Raw genomic sequence first — 20,456 nt, 5'->3', positions numbered from 1 at the left:
ACTGGTGGGTGCAGTGACCAGCACGGGGTCACTGGGGCACAGGGGGTGGCAGAGGCGGACACTGGTGCCGGGTGCTGAGGGCGCTGAGGGTGCTGAGGGCGCTGTGTGCAGCGGGCACCGGGTGAAGAGGCGCTGGGAGCACAGGAACAGCCTGGAGGGACATTGGGGCGCAGCCAGTGCAGGGGCACAGGGGAAGGCCGCAGGAAAGCTTTGGGTGCAGGTGTGTCGGGGTGCAGCGGTACGAGGGTGCACCCCCCGCTCCCTCAGGCCGTACTGTGATCTGAGGAGCCCTGTGCTACCGAGGGTGACCGGCACAGCGACACCGACAGCGCTACGGCTCTTCCAGGGTGCGCGGCCTGCCCGGGCCGTCCCTTCACCGGCCGGGTTGCGAGTCCTCCGGGCCGCCAGGGGGCGCAGCAGCGGGGCGGCGCAGGCGGCGCGCGGGCCCCACCCGGCGCGGCGGTGCGGCAGCAGGGCCCGCGGCGCGCGGACAATACCGGGGGGCGGCGGCGGCTCGGCCTGCATCGGCACCGCTCGGCCTGCATCGGCACCGCTCGGCCTGCATCGGCACCGCTCGGCCTGCATCGGCACCGCTCGGCCTCCATCGGCACAGCTCGGCCTGCATCGGCACCGCTCGACCCTGCCCGGCTCCACCCCGATTGACCCCGCCCCGACTCGGCCTCGCTCGGCTCCACTCGGCCTCGCCCGGCCCGGCCCCGCTAGGCTCGGCTCGGCTCCGCCCGGCCCGGCCCGGCCCGGCTCCGCTCGGCTCGGCCCGGCCCGGCTCGGTTCCGCTCGGCTCAACTCGGCCTCGCTCAGCGCGGCCCGGCCCGGCCGGCACCATGCTGGCGCTCTTCAACAAGCTGCTGGACTGGTTCCGGGCGCTGTTCTGGAAGGAGGAGATGGAGCTGACCCTGGTGGGGCTGCAATACTCGGGCAAGACCACCTTCGTCAACGTGATCGCGGTGAGCCGGGGGGCGCCCCGCATCGCCCCATGCCCGAGGGGTCATGTGCCCACCCTTGCACATCCCCACTGCACCCCCACTGCATCCCCGCACCTTCCACTGCATCCCATTGCACCCCCACTGCATCCCATTGCACCCCCACTGCATCCCATTGCATCCCCATTGCACCCCCATTGCATCCCCATTGCACCCCCATTGCATCCCCACTGCACCCCCATTGCATGTCCCCATTGCACCCCCTGGGTATTTCTCAGAACGTCTCCGCCCTATCGCATCCCAGCCTGAAAATGCCTTTGGGGAGGGGGTGCGGGCTGGGGCGGGGTGCGGGATGCAGCAGTGGGGTACAGGGTGCGGGATGCAGCAGTGGGGTGCAGTGTGGGGTGCAAGGTACGGGATGCAGCAGTGGGGTGCAGTGTGGGGTACAGGGTGCGGGATGCAGTGTGGGGTACAGGGTGCGGGATGCAGCAGTGGGGTGCAGTGTGGGGTGCAGTGTGGGGTACAGGGTGCGGGATGCAGTGTGGGGTACAGGGTGCGGGATGCAGCAGTGGGGTGCAGTGTGGGGTGCAGTGTGGGGTGCAAGGTACGGGATGCAGCAGTGGGGTGCAGTGTGGGGTACAGGGTGCGGGATTCAGCAGTGGGGTACAGTGTGGGGTGCAGTGTGGGGTACAGGGTGCGGGATGCAGCAGTGGGGTGCAGTGTGGGGTGCAGTGTGGGGTACACCCCAGGCACACCGCAGCGTTTGCTCCCCGCAGCCCAGAGCCGGGTGCGGTGCTCGGGCAGCCCCGGGAGGGGTCCGGCTGCCCGCTGCCCGCTGCGGCCGGAGCCCCGCCGTGCCCAGCGGCCGGGCCGGTGCCTGGCCGGGCAGTGCCCCCGGCCCGGGGAGCCGCTCTGGGCCCCTCACAGCCGGCGCTTTGTCATCGCAGTGGGCTCAGGCCGACCCTGCGGGCTCGGGGCTCCTTGCCCGGGCCGGTGGGAGGTGTTTGCCTGGCGCCCTTCTCGGGAAGCGCCCGCCGGCAGCAGCGGCCTGCGAGTGCCGGCTGCTCTGGAGCCCCGGGCGGGCAGCGACCCCCGGCTCCAGCCCCAGCGACCCCCGCCTCCATCCCCAAACGGGGCAGCGACCCCCGCCTCCATCCCCAAACGGGGCAGCGACCCCCGGCTCCAGCCCCAGCGACCCCCGCCTCCATCCCCAAACGGGGCAGCGACCCCCGCCTCCATCCCCAAACGGGGCAGCGACCCCCGGCTCCAGCCCCAGCGACCCCCGCCTCCATCCCCAGCGACCCCCGCCTCCATCCCCAAACGGGGCAGCGACCCCCGGCTCCAGCCCCAGCGACCCCCGCCTCCATCCCCAGCGACCCCCGCCTCCATCCCCAAACGGGGCAGCGACCCCCGGCTCCAGCCCCAGCGACCCCCGCCTCCATCCCCAGCGACCCCCGCCTCCATCCCCAGCGACCCCCGGCTCCATCCCCAGCGACCCCCGCCTCCATCCCCAAACGGGGCAGCGACCGCCGCCTCCATCCCCAGTGACCCCCGCCTCCATCCCCAGTGACCCCCGGCTCCATCCCCAGCGACCCCTGCCTCCAGCCCCGCTCTCCGGCGTGTCCCGCATCCCGCAGCGCATCCCGCAGCGTGCCCTGGATCCCGGAGCCCAGGGCGTGGCTTCCCGCCGGGGGATCCAAGGCTGAGTCTCCCCTCTGGCTTTTCGGGCTGTTCTCGCCCTCTCAGTGATGGTGCAAGGCGGGAGGATCCTGTTGGCCCCGGAGGGTTTCAGGGAGGGAGGGGGATGCAGATCTGCCCTGGTTCCCCTGCTGCCCTCGGTCCCTGCTCGATGCTCCGTGCCCATCCTGGCTCCAAAGCAGAGCGAGTATTGCTGCTTGCTTGGGGTGCTGGAAGCTGCTGGGCTCTCAGGGGGCTTTCAGCTCATGTGGAGGATTCATTGCACTGGAGCCATGCTCTTTGGGAGGTGCTGAGGGATGAAAATGTCCTTCCTGACATGTCCAGGGGCAGAGAGAGGACATCCCAAAATGCTTTTCATCCTGGAGATGATGGCACTCCTGTTCTCAGGCTGGTTTGCTGGAAGTCACTTCTCAGTGCTCCAGTCTCCTGCTGGCTCTCCCCATAAACCAACACCAATGTCTGGAGACAGGGAGCATTTTGGCTCTGGGGCAGTGACCCTGAGCACCAGTCCTATTTTTGGGGACCTCTCCCTGCCATTTGTGTGTTTAATAGTCAATTTTTGCAATCCCCTGCCAGGGTGGGATGGTGGGCTGCTCCTGCTCTGGATCTGCTGGATGCTGCTACCTGTTAACAGCACCCAGGCTGCCTTAAAAATGGCAAAGTATTTTAGTGTTGGTTTTAATCACCCAGTTAAACTGTGAAGGGTGATGGATCTTTGTCCCAGACCTGCTGTGCTGTTCTGCCTGCGCAGGGCTGGACACACCAAGGGCTGGGTTTACTCAGCTCCCTGTTCCCCATGTGCCTCCTTCTCTCCCAGCCACATCTGGAGCAGACAGGGCTCAGTGTGAGCTTTGTGGGGTTTGCTACTATGAGTAAATATTTTGTACATGGGACATTTACTGTGGGCAAGACCCCACTGGCAGGACCCTGGGGACTGGGACTCTCTGCTTAGCCAGGATTGCTGGTGTAGGAAAAGGGACTCAGAGGAATTCCAGCAGCTCTTGAGGAGGCTGAGGTGGCACCAGGGCCTGCTGGTCTCTCAGGTCTGTTGTGGGTGTTTGAGACCCTCACACAGCAGTCAGCCTCGGGGTGCTGAGTTCGGCCTCTCAAGTTATTTGGAAAGTTCAAGTTTTGTGACACACAAAAGGGGGCAGCAACTTTTGAGAAGACATTCTGGAAAGAAAGACTTGTTGGGCACAGTGAAATAGAAGCATGACACAGAAAATGCCAACTGGACAGGAACTGCCTGGAGGCTCCTGCCTTTAGGGTGTTGCAATGGGGTTGTTGGAAGAGGAAATGGCTGTGATTTGGGCTTTGTCAGGGGAAATGAAGAAGTTTTGGATTTTGGTGCTGTTGGAGAGATATGTGCCTTTGCCCTCTAATGCAGAAGGCAGCAGGTTTTCTGGGGGGTTGCTGCATACTCCTGGAAGAGGAGAATCTGGCTGGGGCATGGTCTTGTCTTGTTGCTGCAAGCTCTGTCAACATGAGCCAAGAAAAATGGACAGTGTGGCTTTCCTGAGACAGGACCACAGAGTGGTTTGGGTTTGAAGGGACCTCTCAAGATCACCTTGTCCAACACCCCTACATTGGCAGGCACATACAGCGACACCTTCCACTAGACTGGTTTGCTCCAAGCCCCCTCCAGCCTGACCTTGAACATTTCCAGGGATGGGGCAGCCACAGCTTCTCTGGGTAACCTTTCCCTTACCTCTCACATCCTAAAACATTTATTTTTTATATCTTCTATATGTAAGTTTCCCTCCACGTTAGAGCTTGGACAGGGTTTGGCAGGGACTCAAGTGGCACGTGGTGGGAGATGCCTGCAGGAGTGCCAGGCTGGGCAGTTCTGGGGCTGGTCCAGGCAGTGCTGGGACACACCCAACCCGAGGTGCTTTGGGCTCCTGCCTGTCCCACAGCTGCACAGACCCAGGCTGGGCTTGCAGCACTGCCATCTCTGCCCTCAGGGAACAGGGCTGCACCACAGCCAGCAGGGATGTATCCAGAGCAGTCACACCAGCTGTGCCATCCTGTGCTGGGACAGGTGACAGCCACCTGGCCGTGTGGGAGCAGGGCCTGGCACCTCAGCCCTGCCTGCTGCTCCCCAGGGCAGGTGGAGGCTGGGCTGGCTTCTCTGCCGAGGTGCCAGGCCCTGCCTGAGCCAGGGGTGGTGGCTGAAGTGGCAGTGATGCAGTGCATGTGTCAGGGTGGGGCTCAGCATGAGCTGGGGGCACTGCTTGCCCTGGCAAAAGCTGAGTTCTGGCCACCTCTCCCAGTACCCAGCTGGGAAGTGTTGGGGCTGGGCAGGAAGGTCTCTTCCCTCCCAGGCAGGGCACCAAGGCAGAGTGATTTGGGCAGAGCAGTGGGTGACCCTGGCAAAACCAGCAAGGAACTGGAGTCTGTAAAAACCCCATCTTACCTGAAATTATTTTTGTGCTTCCTAGTGAAATCTCATTCTTAAGCAATTGGTGTGGCTTGGCATCATCTTCAGGGTGAGCATGGATGCTATGTCCATCACAAAATCAGAATCTGGGGGAAGAGTGTGTCCAGTGAAGCTTTTGCTTGTTTTGATCTGGGTGCTCACTGCTTTCCTGGCAGTGGAACTGTGGATGGCTGGACCCTGCAGGGAGCTGAAAATCCACTGAAGGCACCAGGGTCAGGGGTAGTTGGAGAGGGAAGAGGAAACTGTGTTTCCACCACTGAGAGCTGCTTTCAGAGAGCAGCTGATGCAGGAGGAGCTGATGCAGGAGGAGCACGTGCAGGATGCTTCTGTGGCTGCTGATGCAGGGAGCACGTGTGAGCCATCCTGGGCCACACAATGCATTGCATTCCCAGCTCAGCCTGCTTTGGACAGCTCAGGTGGTTTTGTTTTGGCCCTTTGGCCATGGACAGCCTGGAGATGCTGCAGTGGGAGAGGGGTTTGGGGCAGGGAGCAAGGCTCTGGTCCCTCACACAGACATGCTCTGTCCCAGGTGACTTCTGGCTCCTGCAATTACACCCCTTCCTGGAGGAAGCTTCTGTCACATGAGAACCATTTCTTGTGTGGCTTTTGCACAGGCAGCAGATCCCATGATGTGCTCTGGAATCCCTGAGGGAGGTGCCTGCAGCTTCCAGGAGCTCTTCAGCAATTGCCCTCCATGCCTGAGGATTTCTTAATTTCATAAAGCTCAGTTGTGTGTTGGACATCAGCCCAGAGGAGACATCCCCTGTGGATCCCTGCCTGCTTCCCCTGCTCTCCCCATGCCCTTCCTCATGGTTCTTTCTGGGTGCAGCATGGCCTGAACACCCCTTGGCTGCTGGGTTTTGCTGCTGGATGCAAAAGGGATATGAAAAAGGGAAGCAGTGTGTATTGCAGAGCGTTTGGAGGAGGTCAGGAAAACCCTGGGGGCTTGCTGATGTGGTGTGCATCTGGAGGAGCCACAGGCTCAACCAGGCACAAAAATCTGCTTATGACAAAATAGCATAAACTGACTTCCTGTTTGAGGTTTGTGTTAACTAAGAGAAAAGCCCTCAAAAAACTGGGAGTTTAAGGTAGTAAAGACCTGTTAGGATGAGTTTGGCCATGGTTGGTGCTTCCTGCAGGTTTCTGGCACTGATGGCCAGAATCCCCACAGCTGCACTATCCTGTTGTCAGACATTGTGCCCTACTGGCTCCTCAGCATTCTGCAGCATGGCCTCCCCCCAGGATGTATTTCCAGCCCTTTAGCCTGGTGTGAGTCCCAGGGAAGCTGCTGGAGGCAGTGGGTGAAGGGCTGTGCCAGCTCCTGTCTCCTGCCCCAGAGATGCCACATCACTGCCCCTAACATCCCTCTGTGCTGCTCCACCTGGGCCCTCCTGCAGCCTGGGGGTTTGAGCAGCAAACTGGAACAGGCTGGGCTTTGCCAGACCCTTTGGTGTGGTGCTGCTGAGCCAGCATCCACAGAGGGCTGGTTCCTGCTCCCACCAGCCTGACCCGTTCCACAGCAGGGCTGGGATGCTGCAGCCCCACAGGGATCTCGTGTGTGATGCATAAACTCCACAGACTGGAGCTGCACTGGGAGCAGCTCCTGGGGTCTCCTTTGTGACCCCCAAGTCACCCAGCACGGGCAGGATGCAGAACTGGGGGACCCGTGTAGGCAGCACTTGCTTGAAAGCAGAAGTCAGTCTGGTTTGGAGCTGGGCCCTAAATGATCCAAAGCAGGAAACGTGCTGGTGCCCGCGGGACTTGCAGCTGGAAAGGAGCTGCAGCAGGAGGTGGCTCCATGGCTGGGAAGCCCAGCCTGAAACCCTGGGGGCCTTGCAGGGCTGCCTCACCAGAGGCCACTGCAGAGGATGGAGGTCTCAGCCTCTCCCACAGAGAGCTGGGATGGACAAGCCCAGCCCAGCAGCCCAGCAGGGTGTCCAGGGCTGAGGCTGGCAGCTCACTGCAGGGTTGGGGTGCACTGGGGCACCCAGTGCCCATTGCAGCAGCCACAGCGTGGTTTAGGAATGCTGTTCCCCAGTTTGGTGCTTCCACTGGTGTTAGGTGTTCCCTGCCTCTGGATTGCCCTTCCCCCTCCAACTGGAAGCACAAAAGGCAAAGACCAAGGCTTGAGATAGGAACAATTTACTAGAAACAGCAACGAGATAAGAAGACAATAAGAGCAACCCTACTAATAACAAAAGTGCACAAAGAGGGGGTGATTTACATGCAAGATTCTCACCAAGCCCGGGACAATGGAACAATGGCTTCCCTCTGCCCACAGGCTTTATCTCAGCTGGAACAGAACAGCATTCCCTGGTCCTGGTGGCACGGTGTCTCCTGGGCTCTGTGCTCCTGCCTTGGGCCTGCAGGAGGGCTGCACCATGCCCAGGGCAGGGTTCTGGGGTTACCCCAGGCTGTCAGCTTGCTGCCCTGCCAGGACAGGCTGGTCCCAGTCCTCTGCCTCCTAACGCTGTTTCACCTTGTTCCTTGCAGTCAGGACAGTTCAATGAAGACATGATCCCAACAGTGGGTTTCAATATGAGGAAGATCACCAAAGGGAATGTTACCATAAAGGTAAGATGCAGTTGTTACTGCTGCTGAGGGATGAAAGGTGAAGGTGAGGGAGGTTGGTGGCTCTTCTGCTGGAGGTGGCAGAATTCCAGGAATCCCAGCTGCACCTCCTAGAACAGAAGCACGGCAGCATTAAGGGTGGAAAGTCCCTTTAAGATCGAGTCTAACCATTCCCCCAGGAGTGCCATGTTCACCACTAAACCACATCTCCAGGTGCCACATCAAAGTGTTTTGTTAACGTTTCCAGAGGTTGTGATTCCACCATCTGGAGTGAAGGATTTGCCCTCTTGGTGTCCTGCAGGTACCCACCAGAGGGGGTGCTGGGAGGGACTGTAGGAGATCCAGACTTGTGCAGTAAGAGTCAGTCTGGGCTGCAGAGCTGGAGGTTTCCTTGTACCTCTGGCTTGCTGCTAGGGACTCAGGGATGTGGTCACCTTGCTGAGGGTGGTAGTGCTGGGAAGAACAGGTCATGGCTTGCAGTGATGGTCTCTGCCTTGGGAGCAAAGGGGGAGGAGGGTGCTACCTGTTCTGGGTTTTTCAAGGGCCCGGGGTTGAACTGGGAAACAGCTGTTGGACAGGCTTGAAATCTCTGGCTGCTGCAGGAACACTTTTGAGAGTGTGGTGAATGTTTTTCAATGGGAAATGCCTCAGGGAGAAGCCAGGAGCTGTGATGGGCCTGGGGAGAGCACCTGGCTTGAGCCAGGGGGTCCTTGGTGCCAGCAGAGGCACAGTGCAGGGGGATTCAGCTCCTCCTCCTGAGCTTTCTCCCTTCTTCACCAAGTCAGGAGGTGTGAGCTGAAGAGGAGAGCATGGGGATGGGTTTGGTGCACGGCCAGAATGCCCCAGGTGGCCACATGGGGGAGGAAGAGCGTGTGGCAGGAGCGTGGGGTGGTGGGCAGGGCGCTGACGCTGCCTCTCTGTCACAGCTCTGGGACATCGGCGGGCAGCCGCGGTTCCGCAGCATGTGGGAGCGATACTGCCGTGGAGTGAGTGCCATCGTGTGAGTACCAGGGTGCTGCCCCTGGGCTGGGCCTGCTGCCCCTGTGCTGCTGCTGAGCCCTGGGCTGGGCCTGCTGCCCCTGGGCTGGGCCTGCTGCCCCTGTGCTGGGCCTGCTGCCCCTGGGCTGGGCCTGCTGCACCCTGTGCTGGGCCTGCTGCCCTTGGGCTGGGCCTGCTGCCCCTGGGCTGAGCCTGCTGCCCCTGGGCTGGACCTGCTGCCCACTGTGCTGGGCCTGCTGCCCCTGGGCTGAGCCTGCTGCCCCTGTGCTGGGCCTGCTGCCCCTGGGCTGGGCCTGCTGCCCTTGGGCTGGGCCTGCTGCCCCCTGTGCTGGGCCTGCTGCCCCTGGGCTGGGCCTGCTGCCCCTTGGGCTGGGCCTGCTGCCCCTGGGCTGGGCCTGCTGCCCCTTGGGCTGGGCCTGCTGCCCCTGTGCTGCTGCTGGGCACTGCCCTGCACCCTGTGCTGCTGCTGAGCACTGCCCTGCATCCTGTGCTGCTGCTGGGCCCTGCCATGCACCCTGTGCTCCTGCTGGGCCCTGCTGCACCCTGTGCTGCTGCTGAGCACTGCCCTGCATCCTGTGCTGTTGCTGGGCACTGCCCTGCACCCTGTGCTGCTGGGCACTGCCCTGCACCCCTGTGCTGTTGCTGGGCACTGCCATGTACCCTGTGCTGCTGCTGAGCCCTGCCAGGGGCTGGGCATCCCCCCACCCCAGGCTGCTGCAGTGCCAGGAGCTGCAATCCCTGAATCATTGTGGAATCATGAGGGTTGGAAAAGGCCTCTAAGATCAGCCTGTCTCTGCTGTCAGAGACAATGATAGGGTGGTCCCCACTCCCCTCAGAGACATGAGGGGCTCTCAGCTCCACAGCCATCCTTGGGAAGAGGCATCCTGCTGGAAGGATCCTGTTACCAACCACGTGCTGGCAGTTTCCAGTGGGCTGCCATGGGAGGAGGTTTGGGGTGGCACTGGGCTCAGCACAGCATGAGGATGTGAGCCCTGGGCACCTGTGCTCAGGGCTGTCCCTTCCCTTGCAGGTACATGGTGGATGCTGCTGACCAGGAGAAGATAGAGGCCTCCAAGAATGAACTGCACAACCTGCTGGACAAGCCTCAGCTCCAGGGCATCCCGGTGAGCTGGAGCTCAGTCAGTGCCCCCAGCCCTCCTGGTGCCAGGGCTGAGCACTGCCAGGGCTTGCAGGGCAGATTCAGGGAGGGACTCCCCTTCCCTGCTGCACTCCTGAGGGGGCTGGCTGGGACAGTGACACTTTCTAGGCCAGAACTGGCCAAGCTGCAGAGAGGGACCTTTAGGGCACAGATGAGGCCTGGGTGAAATCCTCTCAATGGATTAGCACCTGATTTATGGTGAGACAGGAAGGTGCTGTGTCCTGTGAGAGGAGCTGCTGGGCTGTGATGTGCAGAAGATGGGGTGTGGTGCAGTGCTGGGCATGTGTGTGTGCCAGGTGGGCTGTGCACCAACCCCAAATCAGCCCCTTTGAAAGGAGCTCACCAGAGATCTTCCACGGATCCCAAATGTCCACTGCCAGCTAAATTAAGCTCCTGACATACCAGGCTGCAGCTGCAGGCCCCTGAGGGCTCTCTTAGAGAACAAGACTCCTGACTGAAGCAGGGGATGCTCACTCATGGTGTGCTGCTCCGAGGGACACACCAGCCTTCCTGGTTTTCCTACACCATCTCAGAGTGCTGCTGTGGCTCTTGAGAGCCTTGAAGGAGAGATCAGTGATGGCACAAACAGCTGATCCTGCTTTGGGCTGGCTGCCCTGCAGAGTGGGTTCTGCCCAGCACACACAGCTTGCTCCTGCTGGATCAGCATTTGCCATTTCCCTTGGGTTTTGCTCAGATTCTGAGAGAGGCTCCTGGGAGAATGTCCTGGATGGCACAGCAGCTGCTGGTGCCCCTCAGAGAGGGTGTGCTGTGGGAGCAGGGGGTGCCCAGGAGATGCTGTGCCCAGGCTCATTAAGGCACTTAATTGAAGTGCTCTGCTCCTGAGTGCTGCTCAAGGGGGTTTCTCTGTCTGGGACACCCTGCTGGAGTGGGCAGGGCTGTCTGGTGGCACAGGCAGGCTCTGCTGGGTGGCAGAAGCACTGGTGGCAGGGTGCTGAGGGGTCCCTGTCCTGCCCTGCAGGTGCTCGTCCTGGGGAACAAGCGGGACCTGCCCGGTGCCTTGGATGAGAAGGAGCTCATTGAGAAGATGTAAGTGTGCCAGAGCCGGGCACAGGGGTGTGACACGTGTCAGCCCCTCCCCTCCTGTCCCCAGCAGACCATCTGGGGTGTGGGCTGGCAGAGGGAGTGGTGGGCTTGGCTGAGGTGATGCCGTGTGGAGGCAGAGAGGAGCTGGGAGCAGCCGTGCAGGGCTGGGTGCCACATGCCACACGGTGGCGTGGGGGCCTGGCACAGCGTGGCACTGCCTGCTGGAGCTGCCCTCCCCCACACACTGCACTGGCCAGTGGGGCTGGGCCCCTCCACAGGGGAATCTGGGGTTCTGCACTGCCTCACAGCATTTCCTCCCCTCTGGGCCATGGGCACCTGTGCAGCTCCCATGCTGCCAGCCCTGTGCTGCTCCCAAAACCTCCCTGCCCCATCTGGCTGCAGGGACCAGCAGGGCTGGGGGGGACCTATGGAATTTGGTGGCCAGGGTCTCCATGGGATTGGGTCCCTCCTGCCCTGTCACACAGACCCCCCAGACCAGCCCCTCAGGGATGGAGCCATGGTGCCCTCACCTGAGCCTGGGAGCTGCTGCCACTTCACTGTGCCCTGTCTCAGAGACAGAGTCCAAAAGGACCCTTCAGGGGCTGCCCAGGGATGTCTCCCAGGCCACCCCACACACCCAGGAGCTGCCCAGGGATGTCTCCCAGGCCACCCCACACACTCAGGGGCTGCAGCCAGCACTTTTTCCCTTCCCACAGGAACCTCTCTGCCATCCAGGACCGAGAGATCTGTTGCTATTCCATCTCCTGCAAAGAAAAGGACAACATTGGTGAGTGCTGTGGGTCCTGGGGGATGGGGCAGCCCGTGCCCACGGGTTTGCCTGGGCAGGGGAGGTGACAGCCCGAGGCAGAGGCTGGAAGTGTCCCCTTGCCTCTGCAGACATCACCCTACAGTGGCTTATCCAGCACTCGAAGTCCAGGCGAAGCTGAGGCGCCGGGGCCTGGCTCGGATTGGGAAGATGCCATTGTACAAGCCCACACCCCTCTCTCCTGCTCTGTCCCTCCAGCTCTCTCTCTAGATGGGTATTTTTAGGGGACCCCAGACTCTGCTCACATTGGGGCAGAGTCCTTGTTTTTATTGTAAAGATGTCTGACTGCCCTCCTCTCCCCCTCTCCTCTCCTCCCCCGTCTCTTCCTCCATTTTGGCACTGTTCTGTTGTTGTCTGTGTATACAGTATATATATATGTATATATATTTTAATTTTTTAATTTAAGGGATAGTGCTGTTATTAAATTGGGCCCTGTGAGCAGTAGGAAAGCTGGGGCTCTCCAAGGGCAGCCAAGGGTCAGTGCTGGGAGGAGGAGGAGGGTGGGAGCAGAAGGCAGCCCTTGGGGATGGGGCTGTGCCAGCTGCAGGCAGGTCCCCTGGGGCTCCCTCGTCCTTCTCTGGGTGTCCTGCTGCTGCCTCAGGCAGAGACCACCCTGGGGGTGTTGGGGGTGCCCACCTTGCCCTGCCTGCCTCGGGTTTGGGACAGGAGGAGGTGTCAGTGACACCCACACCCACGCCTCTGGGGGACAGGGATTAGCCACACACACCCCACTGCCATCAGCTCCCCCTACTGCCTCCACTTCCCCAACCCCTCTTTGGGGCCCAGGGTCACTTGTCCCCTGCCCCACGTGTCCCCTGCTCTTGTGCCTGGGCTGAATCCTGCCCACTGCCCAGCCTGGCTGCTGGGGACATGGTCTGGGCCACTGGTGCCAGTGCTGGGGGCCAGCAATGCCACAGCCCCTGGGGGAGCTGGGGGCTGGCACCTGCCTCCCACCTGTCCCAGGGCTGGCTCAGCCCCATGTAACCCCTCAGACAGCTGTGCTGGCTCCCCACATGGCAAGGGGCATCACCTGTGCCTGGCTGGGGCTGCTGGCTCTGCCCTGGCCAGGGACAGCCCTTGGCATGCCAGTGAGGAGGGACACCTGGAGACACCTGGAGACTCACTCAGAGCACCTGTGTTCCCTCAGTGCTGCTGCCCAGAGCCAGGGGAGTGCCCTGTGCCTGCTCCCCATCTCCCCATGCCCTGCTTCCCATGCCCTGCTCCCCGTGCCCCCCTGCCCTGCTGCCCTGGCTGGGCTGTGGGCCCATGGGGCTCGTGGGGACCCTGCTGGGGTCTGTGTCTGCACAGATGAGGGCTGGGGGAGTGCTGTGGGTGACAAGGGCTGTGGCTGTCAGTGCCATGTCTGTGCCATTGGTGGGGGCTCTGAGGTGCAGCCTGGGGGCCTGGCCAGGTTGTTGGGGCCAGTGTGGGGGGACTGGGCTGGCACTGGAGGGTGGCTGTGCAGGTCCCAGTGCAGGGCTGGGCACAGGGTGGGCATGGCCAGGGGGCTGCAGGGCCCCTCTCAGCCTCCTCCCACTCAGCTCCAGGGTGTCAGGCCAGGCATTTACCTTCTGTTCTTGTTTTTGCAGAATTGCACAAAGAGAGGTTTCTTTGTTTGGTTTTTTTTTTTTTCTTTTTTTAATTTAATGACTTGTAAAGTGTTGTCGCCCCCCCACCTCCCCCCCTTTTTTTTTTTTTTTTTTTGTAAGAGATATTTTGACTCAAATTTGACCTCTGTTGGGAAATGATTCTTGTAACTGTACAATTTTTTTGCCTCCTAATAATAAATTAACAATTTTGCGTTGGGGGCGTGGCTGGGCGTGGTTGCAATGGTGTTACTTCCTCACCATCTCTGCCACCCATCCTTTGGGAGGGAGGGAGGTCCCTGTCCCCTGGGTGGCACTGGGCACCTGTGTGGTGCTCACACCTCTGGTGGTTCCAGATGCCTTGTTGCCTTGCCCTGGGTGCCCAGACCAGCTCAGACACTCCATCCATGGCCATCATTGCTGCTGGACCTTCCTCTGCCCCTGTTGTGTCCCAGAACTGTTGCAATGGGTTTGGGGGGCCTGCAGTGCTCACTGCTGGGGGCTGTGCCCTCTGCTGCTCCCCCTGCCCCCTGTGCTTTGGAGGTGCCTCCCAGGCCATTGCCCGTGGGGGCTGTGCCTGCTGTGGGGCTGCAGCCCGTGGGGACAGTGCTGCCCCTGCCCCTCCCCACGCTCTGCAGCACAAGCCAGGCTTTGTTCACCCTTGGCCCAGGCTCAGGATGGAGCAGTGTGGACCAGGCACATGAGAGGTGCCCCCCTCCCCACCCCCAGAGCCCCCAGACCCGCAGGGACCCCGCTCACCCCTGGGCACGCAGGGGGCTCTGAGCCCCCCGAGATCAGACCCCTCTCCTCCCAAACCGTGGGGCCCAGCACGGGGTCGAGGCGAGGAGGATGAAAGGAAAAACCCACTTTTGTGCTCTCCAAAGAAAACTGGGGCTTTTGTTTCCGTGGCAACGGGGCTGGGAGAGCGGAGCGCGCGGCGGCGCTGGGCACAAAGGCGGCTCTGAGCTCCCAGTGCCGCGGCAACCCCGGCCCTCGCCCCGGCATGCGGCTGCGCTGGGCCGGCTGCCAGCCCGGGACAAGGAGCCCTCACAGCTCCGCGGCACGGCTGCCCGGCCAGCCTGCCCTCGGGCAGAGCCGTCCTGCTGCCCCCTGCCCTGCAGGGATGGATGTGGGATTGGAAACGCTGATGCCCCGAAACCGCCCTGTCCTGCAATGGGCACGGGGTTCAGGCCAGCAGCCCTGTGGGGCAGTTTGGGTGAGATGCTCTCACCCCAAGGTTCCCCAAGAGGTGCTGGGGGCGGTGGTCCCACATAATCCCCCAGTGCACACGGGGAACCAGCAGCCTGGGGGCTGCCTCAGCCCTGGCTGGGCTGGCTGGGCTTTACTGAGACCAGTTCAAGTCCTACAAATCACCCCAAACCCAACACTTCAGGGGGCCCCCTCTCACAGGCACCACTCAGCATCACCCCAGACGGAGGGAGCAAAGGAGCTGGGGGCCTTTCCCCATCTCCCCTCACTATTGCCCACCCTGGCACAGCTGCTTCCCTGCCCATGCCCACCCCAGAGCCCTCCAGATTTTGGGAAAGCATTTCAAGGGGCTCCCAGGGCTCAGCCCAGCAGTGGCAGCGGCTGCAAGCACGACGTGCTCTAGGTTACTGGTTTATTGAGCTCATACAGGGCACGGCTTCAATCCGTGGGGTGTGGCCAGTTGGACCTTCTCCTCTTGTGGAGGGGCTGGCAGGAGGGGAGGGGACAGGGAGAGGGCAGTTTGTGTTTGCTGTGTCCTCTGAGAGCCATCATGGCCAGCCTCTGTGCTTTCAGGTGGAACCTTTCCAGCACAATTCCATCCCCAGAGCAGCAGCCCCATGGAGCCCAGCCAGGACAGGAGGGAGCTGCTGTCCTCGCTGACCCTGGGCAGAGGCAGGAGGGTCACCAGTGTGACAGGGACTGGGATTTCAAGCCCCACCTGCCCCATGCTGGGTTAGAAGCCCACGGCGCAGCCCCCCTGAGCTGTCTCTGCTCGTTCCACGCCCAGACATGAGTACTAACGGCAAAACAACGTTTGGTCTTGGGAGGAGGTGGTGAGATGCTCGCTACAGCTCCCCAGGGGCGCTTAGCACGGGGTGCCAAGGCCCAGCAGGGGTGGGGGAGTCTCCCGGGGCTTGTCGAAGAAGATGGAGGAGGACATCTCTGTTTTGAGCTTGCTGTCGGCGCTGCTCTGGCTGGAGGCGCTGTCGGGGCCACAGCCCTCGCAGCAGCAGCAGCAGCAGTCCATGAAGGCCTGGCCCAGGGGACGGCAGAGGCACAGCAGCAGCACGGGCATCACCGAGCACTTGAAGAACAGGAAGAACTGATTGATGAGGTTGAGCAGATCCAAGGTCTGCTTGGACATGTCGGGGGACATGTAGGCCGCCACGAGGTTGCAGACGTTCTCGGGGGTGCTGCAGAGCGCGTAGGTGGCGGTCAGGGCGATGATGGTGCAGTTGAGGTGCCCCTCGCCCTGGCCGTGCTTGCCGGCCCGGCACTCGCCGCCCTTGTCGGGGCCGCGGACGCGCCGCGTCACCAGCTGGCAGCTGACGGTGAACAGCACGGGCAGGCAGAAGTAGCAGCCGAAGTACCACCACATGCGGGCGTTCTGGTAGGTCAGCACCAGCGAGTAGATGGACTCGGGCAGCTGCGCCCAGGGCCTCATGGCGCAGTGCTCGGCCGCCAGCCCCGACGCGGGCGACGTGTCCCGCGCCAGCTGCCAGAGCAGCAGCTCGGGCACCGCCAGCGTCATGGAGCCCAGCCAGACCACGGCCAGCTTGGCGAGGATGGACTGGCACTGCTCGATGGGCCGCGCGCTGGCCTGCGGGCTGGTGGCCGCGTGGAACCTGTCGATGCCCAGCGCGCACAGGCTGAAGGTGGTGACTCCCAGGGACGACACCTGGGGAGGGAGCAGGCAGAACAGGGACATCACCAGGGTTTGGCTCTGCCAGGCTCGTGGCAAACCCCTGGCTACCTAAAACCTTTAATGGCTGTAAGGAGGTGCAGCCTGAAAGGATAAAAATGTCCCCTGACCCTCTAGTCCCTGCCCAGCTCCCTTTTCTGAGATCCATCCAGCCAGGGTGGGCACAGAGGATTGTCCTTCAGGCTCTTCCCCTATTCTGGATGGCTCTTGCAGAGAAGCAGGGACCATCTCACCCACCAGCACCTTCCCAGGGTTCCCAAGCGTGCCTGGACAGGCCAAGTGAGTTCAAGGCGCTCTTGTCCCAAATCAGCTTGGGGCAATTTCCGCTGCATTGAGAATAGCAAGAAAAACATCCCCTTTGCCAAAGGAGGAGGAAAAGGGAGGGAGAGGAATTGCTGTGGCTCTGGCAGGGCTGGCCAGGCACTGACCAGCATTCCCAGTCCCAGCCCCAGAGCTGGGAGCCAAATCCCACAGCCCTTGGCCATGATGGTGGAGTCACATGCTGGTGTCCCAGTGCTGTGGCCATTCCTGGCCTCACGAAGCCATCAAACATCAAACTGTGCTGAAAGACCTTCCCAGCACTCAGGAAACCTCCCAGGGCTCCACATGGTGAGTGGGGAGCAGCCTGGAACACTGCCCCCCCTGACCCCCCAGCCTTTTCCTTGGCCTGGGCTGGTCACTCCAGCAGCTGATGAGCAGATTGGTGCCAGCACTCAGCAGCACCATTGGTTGTGCCCAGCAGCATCTCCCCAGACACAGAATCAGGACACCAGCCCAGCACCAGATCCTGCACCCAGCAGCATGTCCCAGCTCCTCTGCCCAAAGCCCAGAGGCAGCCTGGGCACCCAGCAGCCTGCTCTGCCCCCCAGCCAGCACCCAGCACACTGCACCTGCTCCCTGGCTGGCACCTGCAGCCCCTGCTGCTGCCTCCTTCTTCCCCTACACCCTTCCCAGGCTCCTCCATCTCCTGGTGCCTTGGTCCTGCAGAGCAGCCATCTCCAGTGCCCTGGCAGGGATGTAGCTGGTGGCATCAGTCAGTGCAGCACATCCCTGCACACAGCCTGTCCCCAGAAGCACTGGAACCAGCTTTGCTCCCAAAACCTGGTTCTGTGCCAGAGCACTGAGCAGCTACAGAGGATAGATCTGCTTCCCTTTGCATCCATCCAGTGACCTGAGCCACAATCCCACCGGACACGAGCCCCAGATAGGTTCCTCTCTCACAGCTGAGTCCCTCTTTGCTGGGGATTTGGCTCTGGCCTGACTGTGGCTCCCCCCCAGGCTCTCTGCAGCTGAAGCCCTGGAGCCCCTTTCTGCCCATGCTTTGGGGGGCAGGAGGGCAATGCAGGGCTGGTGCTGGGGGCAGAGCAAGAGTAGTGTCCCCAGAGCAGGACTGTGCTTCCCAGCCTGTGACATGCTCATCCTTCTGCAGCCCCAATATCCCACCACTGCTGTCCTTCCTGACTCATCTGGCACCAAGCTGTCCCAGGGCACCCTGGTGCTGCTGGGTCCCTGTACCTGGTGGTGCCACCCCCAGGGACACAGGGGAGCAGGGGGGCTGCAGGGCTGTCCCAGCAAACACCACACCCCTGGGCTGGGCTGGGCTGTGCAGGTTTGGGGCTGTGCTGGACACCCCAGTTCATCACCCTGCACCCAGAGCACCCGGTGGCACTGCTGGAGCTCACAGGGCTGTGCAAGCCAGGAACCCCTGCACAAGGGCAGACCCTGCACAAGGCCCTGGGGCACAGACAGGTGACTGCCACAGGTGTCTGTGTCACAGGTGACTGCCACAGGTGACTGCCACAGGTGTCTGTGTCACAGGTGACTGTCACAGGTGGCTGTTCTGGCACCAGCAGGGCTCGTAGCAGCTGGGAACCCACAGCACTGGGGGGATGCTCAGTGGGAGGGGCAGGCTCTGAACATCACACTTGAGGTTTGAGGACAAACAGATCTCAGGCTTCCAGACCTAATTCCTGGGCTGTCTCTTTCAGTGCTGGCCAGCACTGTCCACCTGCCCCTGGACCATCCTCAGCAGCCCACAGTGGCCAGTTTCTGGGCCAGCACACTGCAGGGCTGACCCCCCCAGGCTTTGGGGCATTGAGCTGGGACAGGACCAGACTAATGGAGGGACTCTGCAGACTGAGGTCCCTGTGCTGGCTGGAGAAGGCTCTGATGGGCTTTTCCAAGCCCCAGCAGCATCGGTGCTGGCTGCAGAGCCTGAGGAATGGCCTGGGACAGAGGGAAGGTCCCCGTGGGCACTGTCCCTCAGCTCCTTGCTGTGCCCCAAGCAGGGCTCTGGCACAGTCCTTGTGCACTGCCCCGGAGCCAAAGGGCAGAGAGGAGCTGATCCCTGATCCCTCGGGGCCCCTGCAGCCCCTTACCTCCATGAAGGGCACAATGCGGCAGGACACGTCCCCCAGCAGCCGCTTCTTGGTGATCTCGTTGAAGATGACCACGGGCAGGCAGAAGAAGAGGATGAGGAAGTCCCAGAAAGCCAGGCTGGCCAGGATGGAGTTCCAGGCACTCTTCATGTAGTAGTTGTGCCACACGATGCACATGACGGACAGGTTGCCGATGATCCCCACCGTGAAGACGATGAGGGACAGGAACATGACGGCGTAGGCGCTGTAGGAGCTCTCGGTCACCGGGTACAGCGGGTTGTGGATCTGCAGCCGCCTGTCGGGCACGGTGGTGAGGTTGGCCCGGGGCTCTGCCCTGTCCCTGTCGCTGTCGCTGTCGCTGTCCGTGGGGACCCCCGGCTGCCGCTCCGAGGGGTCGGTGCTGGACGGCAGCAGGGCTCTGGTGGGCTGCAGGCTGCCGGGCCCGAGGGGCCGCGGGAACTCCACCCGCACCCCCGGCACGTACTGCTGCACCGACTTGGGGTCCTCCGCGCCCCGGCGCAGCCTCCCGCCCCCCTGCCCCGCAGGGATGTCCCGGGCGGATGAACCACCGGAGCCCTGCTCCGTCCTGCCGGGGCCAGCCCAGCCCCGCATCCCCAGCAGCAGCAGCAGCAGCAGCAGCAGCGGCGGCGGCGGTGAAGGCATGGTCCCCCCTCCGGGAGCGCTGTCCGGGCGCGGCCGCTCGCTCCGCTCCGAGCGCGGCTCTGCGGGAGCGCCGGGCAGCAAAAAGCGGAGCGGGAGGGGAGCCGAGCCCTCTGCTGGTCACCCACCGCCCGCAGGACGGGACAGTGGCCAAACTGGGCAGGTCCACATCCCCCAACACCCTCAGCATCTGCCTCACATCCCCAAACATCCCCTCAACATCCCCAAACATCCCAAACCTCTCCCCAGCATCCCCACAAATCTTCTAGTATCCCCAAACATTTCCCAGTATCTCCCCAGCATCCCCAAAAAACTCTCCAACATCCCCAAACATCCCTTCAGCATCTCCCCTAGAATATCCCAGCATCCTTCAACATCCCCCAGCATCATCTGGTATCCCCCAACACCCCCAGCTTCCCTCAGCATCCCACACCCCCCCAAGATCCTCCAATATTCTGCAACAGCCCCAGGCATCCCCCAAGATCCCCTGAGAACAAGCCAGGTGAGGGATGCCCAGAGCTTGGCCCTGGCCCAGGCAAGCCCAGCTTTTCCCGTGGCAGGTGTAGCACTCTCTCCCTGGAGCAGGAGGCAGCCAGGAGCCCTGGGGTGCAGCACTGCTCACGTGGCACGCCTGGCACTGGGCACAGCATGGCACATCCCCTGCCAGGACACCCTCAGATGGCCAGGCCACCTCCCTGGGGATGGGGGCTGCAGGGCTGCCCTCGGCAGGAGGAAGGGCTGGTGGCTCCAGGTGTTGTTTCTTGTGGCAACGTGGGGTCAGATCTGCAGGCCCAGTTCCCCCAAGGTTTGTTGCTGCTTTTCCTCCTGACTCCCCCTTGGGACAGCTGTTTGAACAGAACTGGGGTGCCTGATCTCTGTATCTGTGACTCCTCCCCAGAGCTATAAGTTCTCTCCCATCCCATCATCTTTCCCTGTTCCCCCTCCCATCCCCAAATCCATCTCCTCTCCTCTGTCCTGTTCCCCTACCTGTTATCCCTCCCTGCACTGTCACCTCTTTCTCAGCCTGTGGGACTGGAGGGCCATGGGGCTCCCTCTGGGGACATGCAGACAGCCTGTGGGGGTGGATGTGTGCCAGGCTTGGAGCTGCAGAGCTGCCCCACACCAGGGGAGCTCCAGGAGGGTGTCCCTGTCCTGCCCAGGACACCTCAACCCTGGCAGCCAGCAAACCCCACTTCTCCCTTCCTGGGACCCCAGTGCCACGTCTGCCTGGCACTGTGCACCC

The 20,456-nt window shown here is 62.1% G+C and overlaps 2 protein-coding genes across 2 annotated transcripts; one reads left to right on the top strand and one right to left on the bottom strand.

Moving 5' to 3' along the window:
- Positions 1-447: 447 nt before the first annotated feature.
- ARL8A (ADP ribosylation factor like GTPase 8A) lies at positions 448-12,083 on the top strand. The gene is made up of 7 exons (XM_056511203.1): positions 448-965; positions 7,573-7,653; positions 8,577-8,650; positions 9,680-9,773; positions 10,788-10,855; positions 11,569-11,639; positions 11,750-12,083. Exons 1-7 carry the CDS (start codon positions 843-845, stop codon positions 11,797-11,799), a joined length of 561 nt encoding a protein of 186 aa, XP_056367178.1. The 5' UTR covers positions 448-842; the 3' UTR covers positions 11,800-12,083.
- A 1,394-nt stretch (positions 12,084-13,477) lies between these two features.
- GPR37L1 (G protein-coupled receptor 37 like 1) lies at positions 13,478-19,301 on the bottom strand. Its single transcript, XM_056511200.1, has 2 exons — positions 18,554-19,301; positions 13,478-16,151 (listed from the first exon to the last, which is right to left on the bottom strand). Exons 1-2 carry the CDS (start codon positions 19,214-19,216, stop codon positions 15,339-15,341), a joined length of 1,476 nt encoding a protein of 491 aa, XP_056367175.1. The 5' UTR covers positions 19,217-19,301; the 3' UTR covers positions 13,478-15,338.
- Positions 19,302-20,456: the final 1,155 nt, after the last annotated feature.

This window comes from Oenanthe melanoleuca, chromosome 26 (genome assembly GCF_029582105.1).
Source record: "Oenanthe melanoleuca isolate GR-GAL-2019-014 chromosome 26, OMel1.0, whole genome shotgun sequence".
Lineage (NCBI taxonomy): Eukaryota > Metazoa > Chordata > Aves > Passeriformes > Muscicapidae > Oenanthe > Oenanthe melanoleuca.
Note: the sequence above shows the minus strand (reverse complement) of the source record. Positions and strands in the feature narration are given on the sequence as shown.

Coding starts and splice junctions, on each gene's coding strand:
- ARL8A (XM_056511203.1), top strand. CDS start 843: ATGCTGGCGCTCTTCAACAAGCTGCTGGACTGGTTCCGGGCGCTGTTC. Junction 966..7,572: donor CCTTCGTCAACGTGATCGCG/GTGAGCCGGGGG, acceptor TGTTCCTTGCAG/TCAGGACAGTTCAATGAAGA. Junction 9,774..10,787: donor CTCAGCTCCAGGGCATCCCG/GTGAGCTGGAGC, acceptor CCTGCCCTGCAG/GTGCTCGTCCTGGGGAACAA.
- GPR37L1 (XM_056511200.1), bottom strand. CDS start 19,216: ATGCCTTCACCGCCGCCGCCGCTGCTGCTGCTGCTGCTGCTGCTGCTG. Junction 16,152..18,553: donor GCATTGTGCCCTTCATGGAG/GTAAGGGGCTGC, acceptor CTCCCTCCCCAG/GTGTCGTCCCTGGGAGTCAC.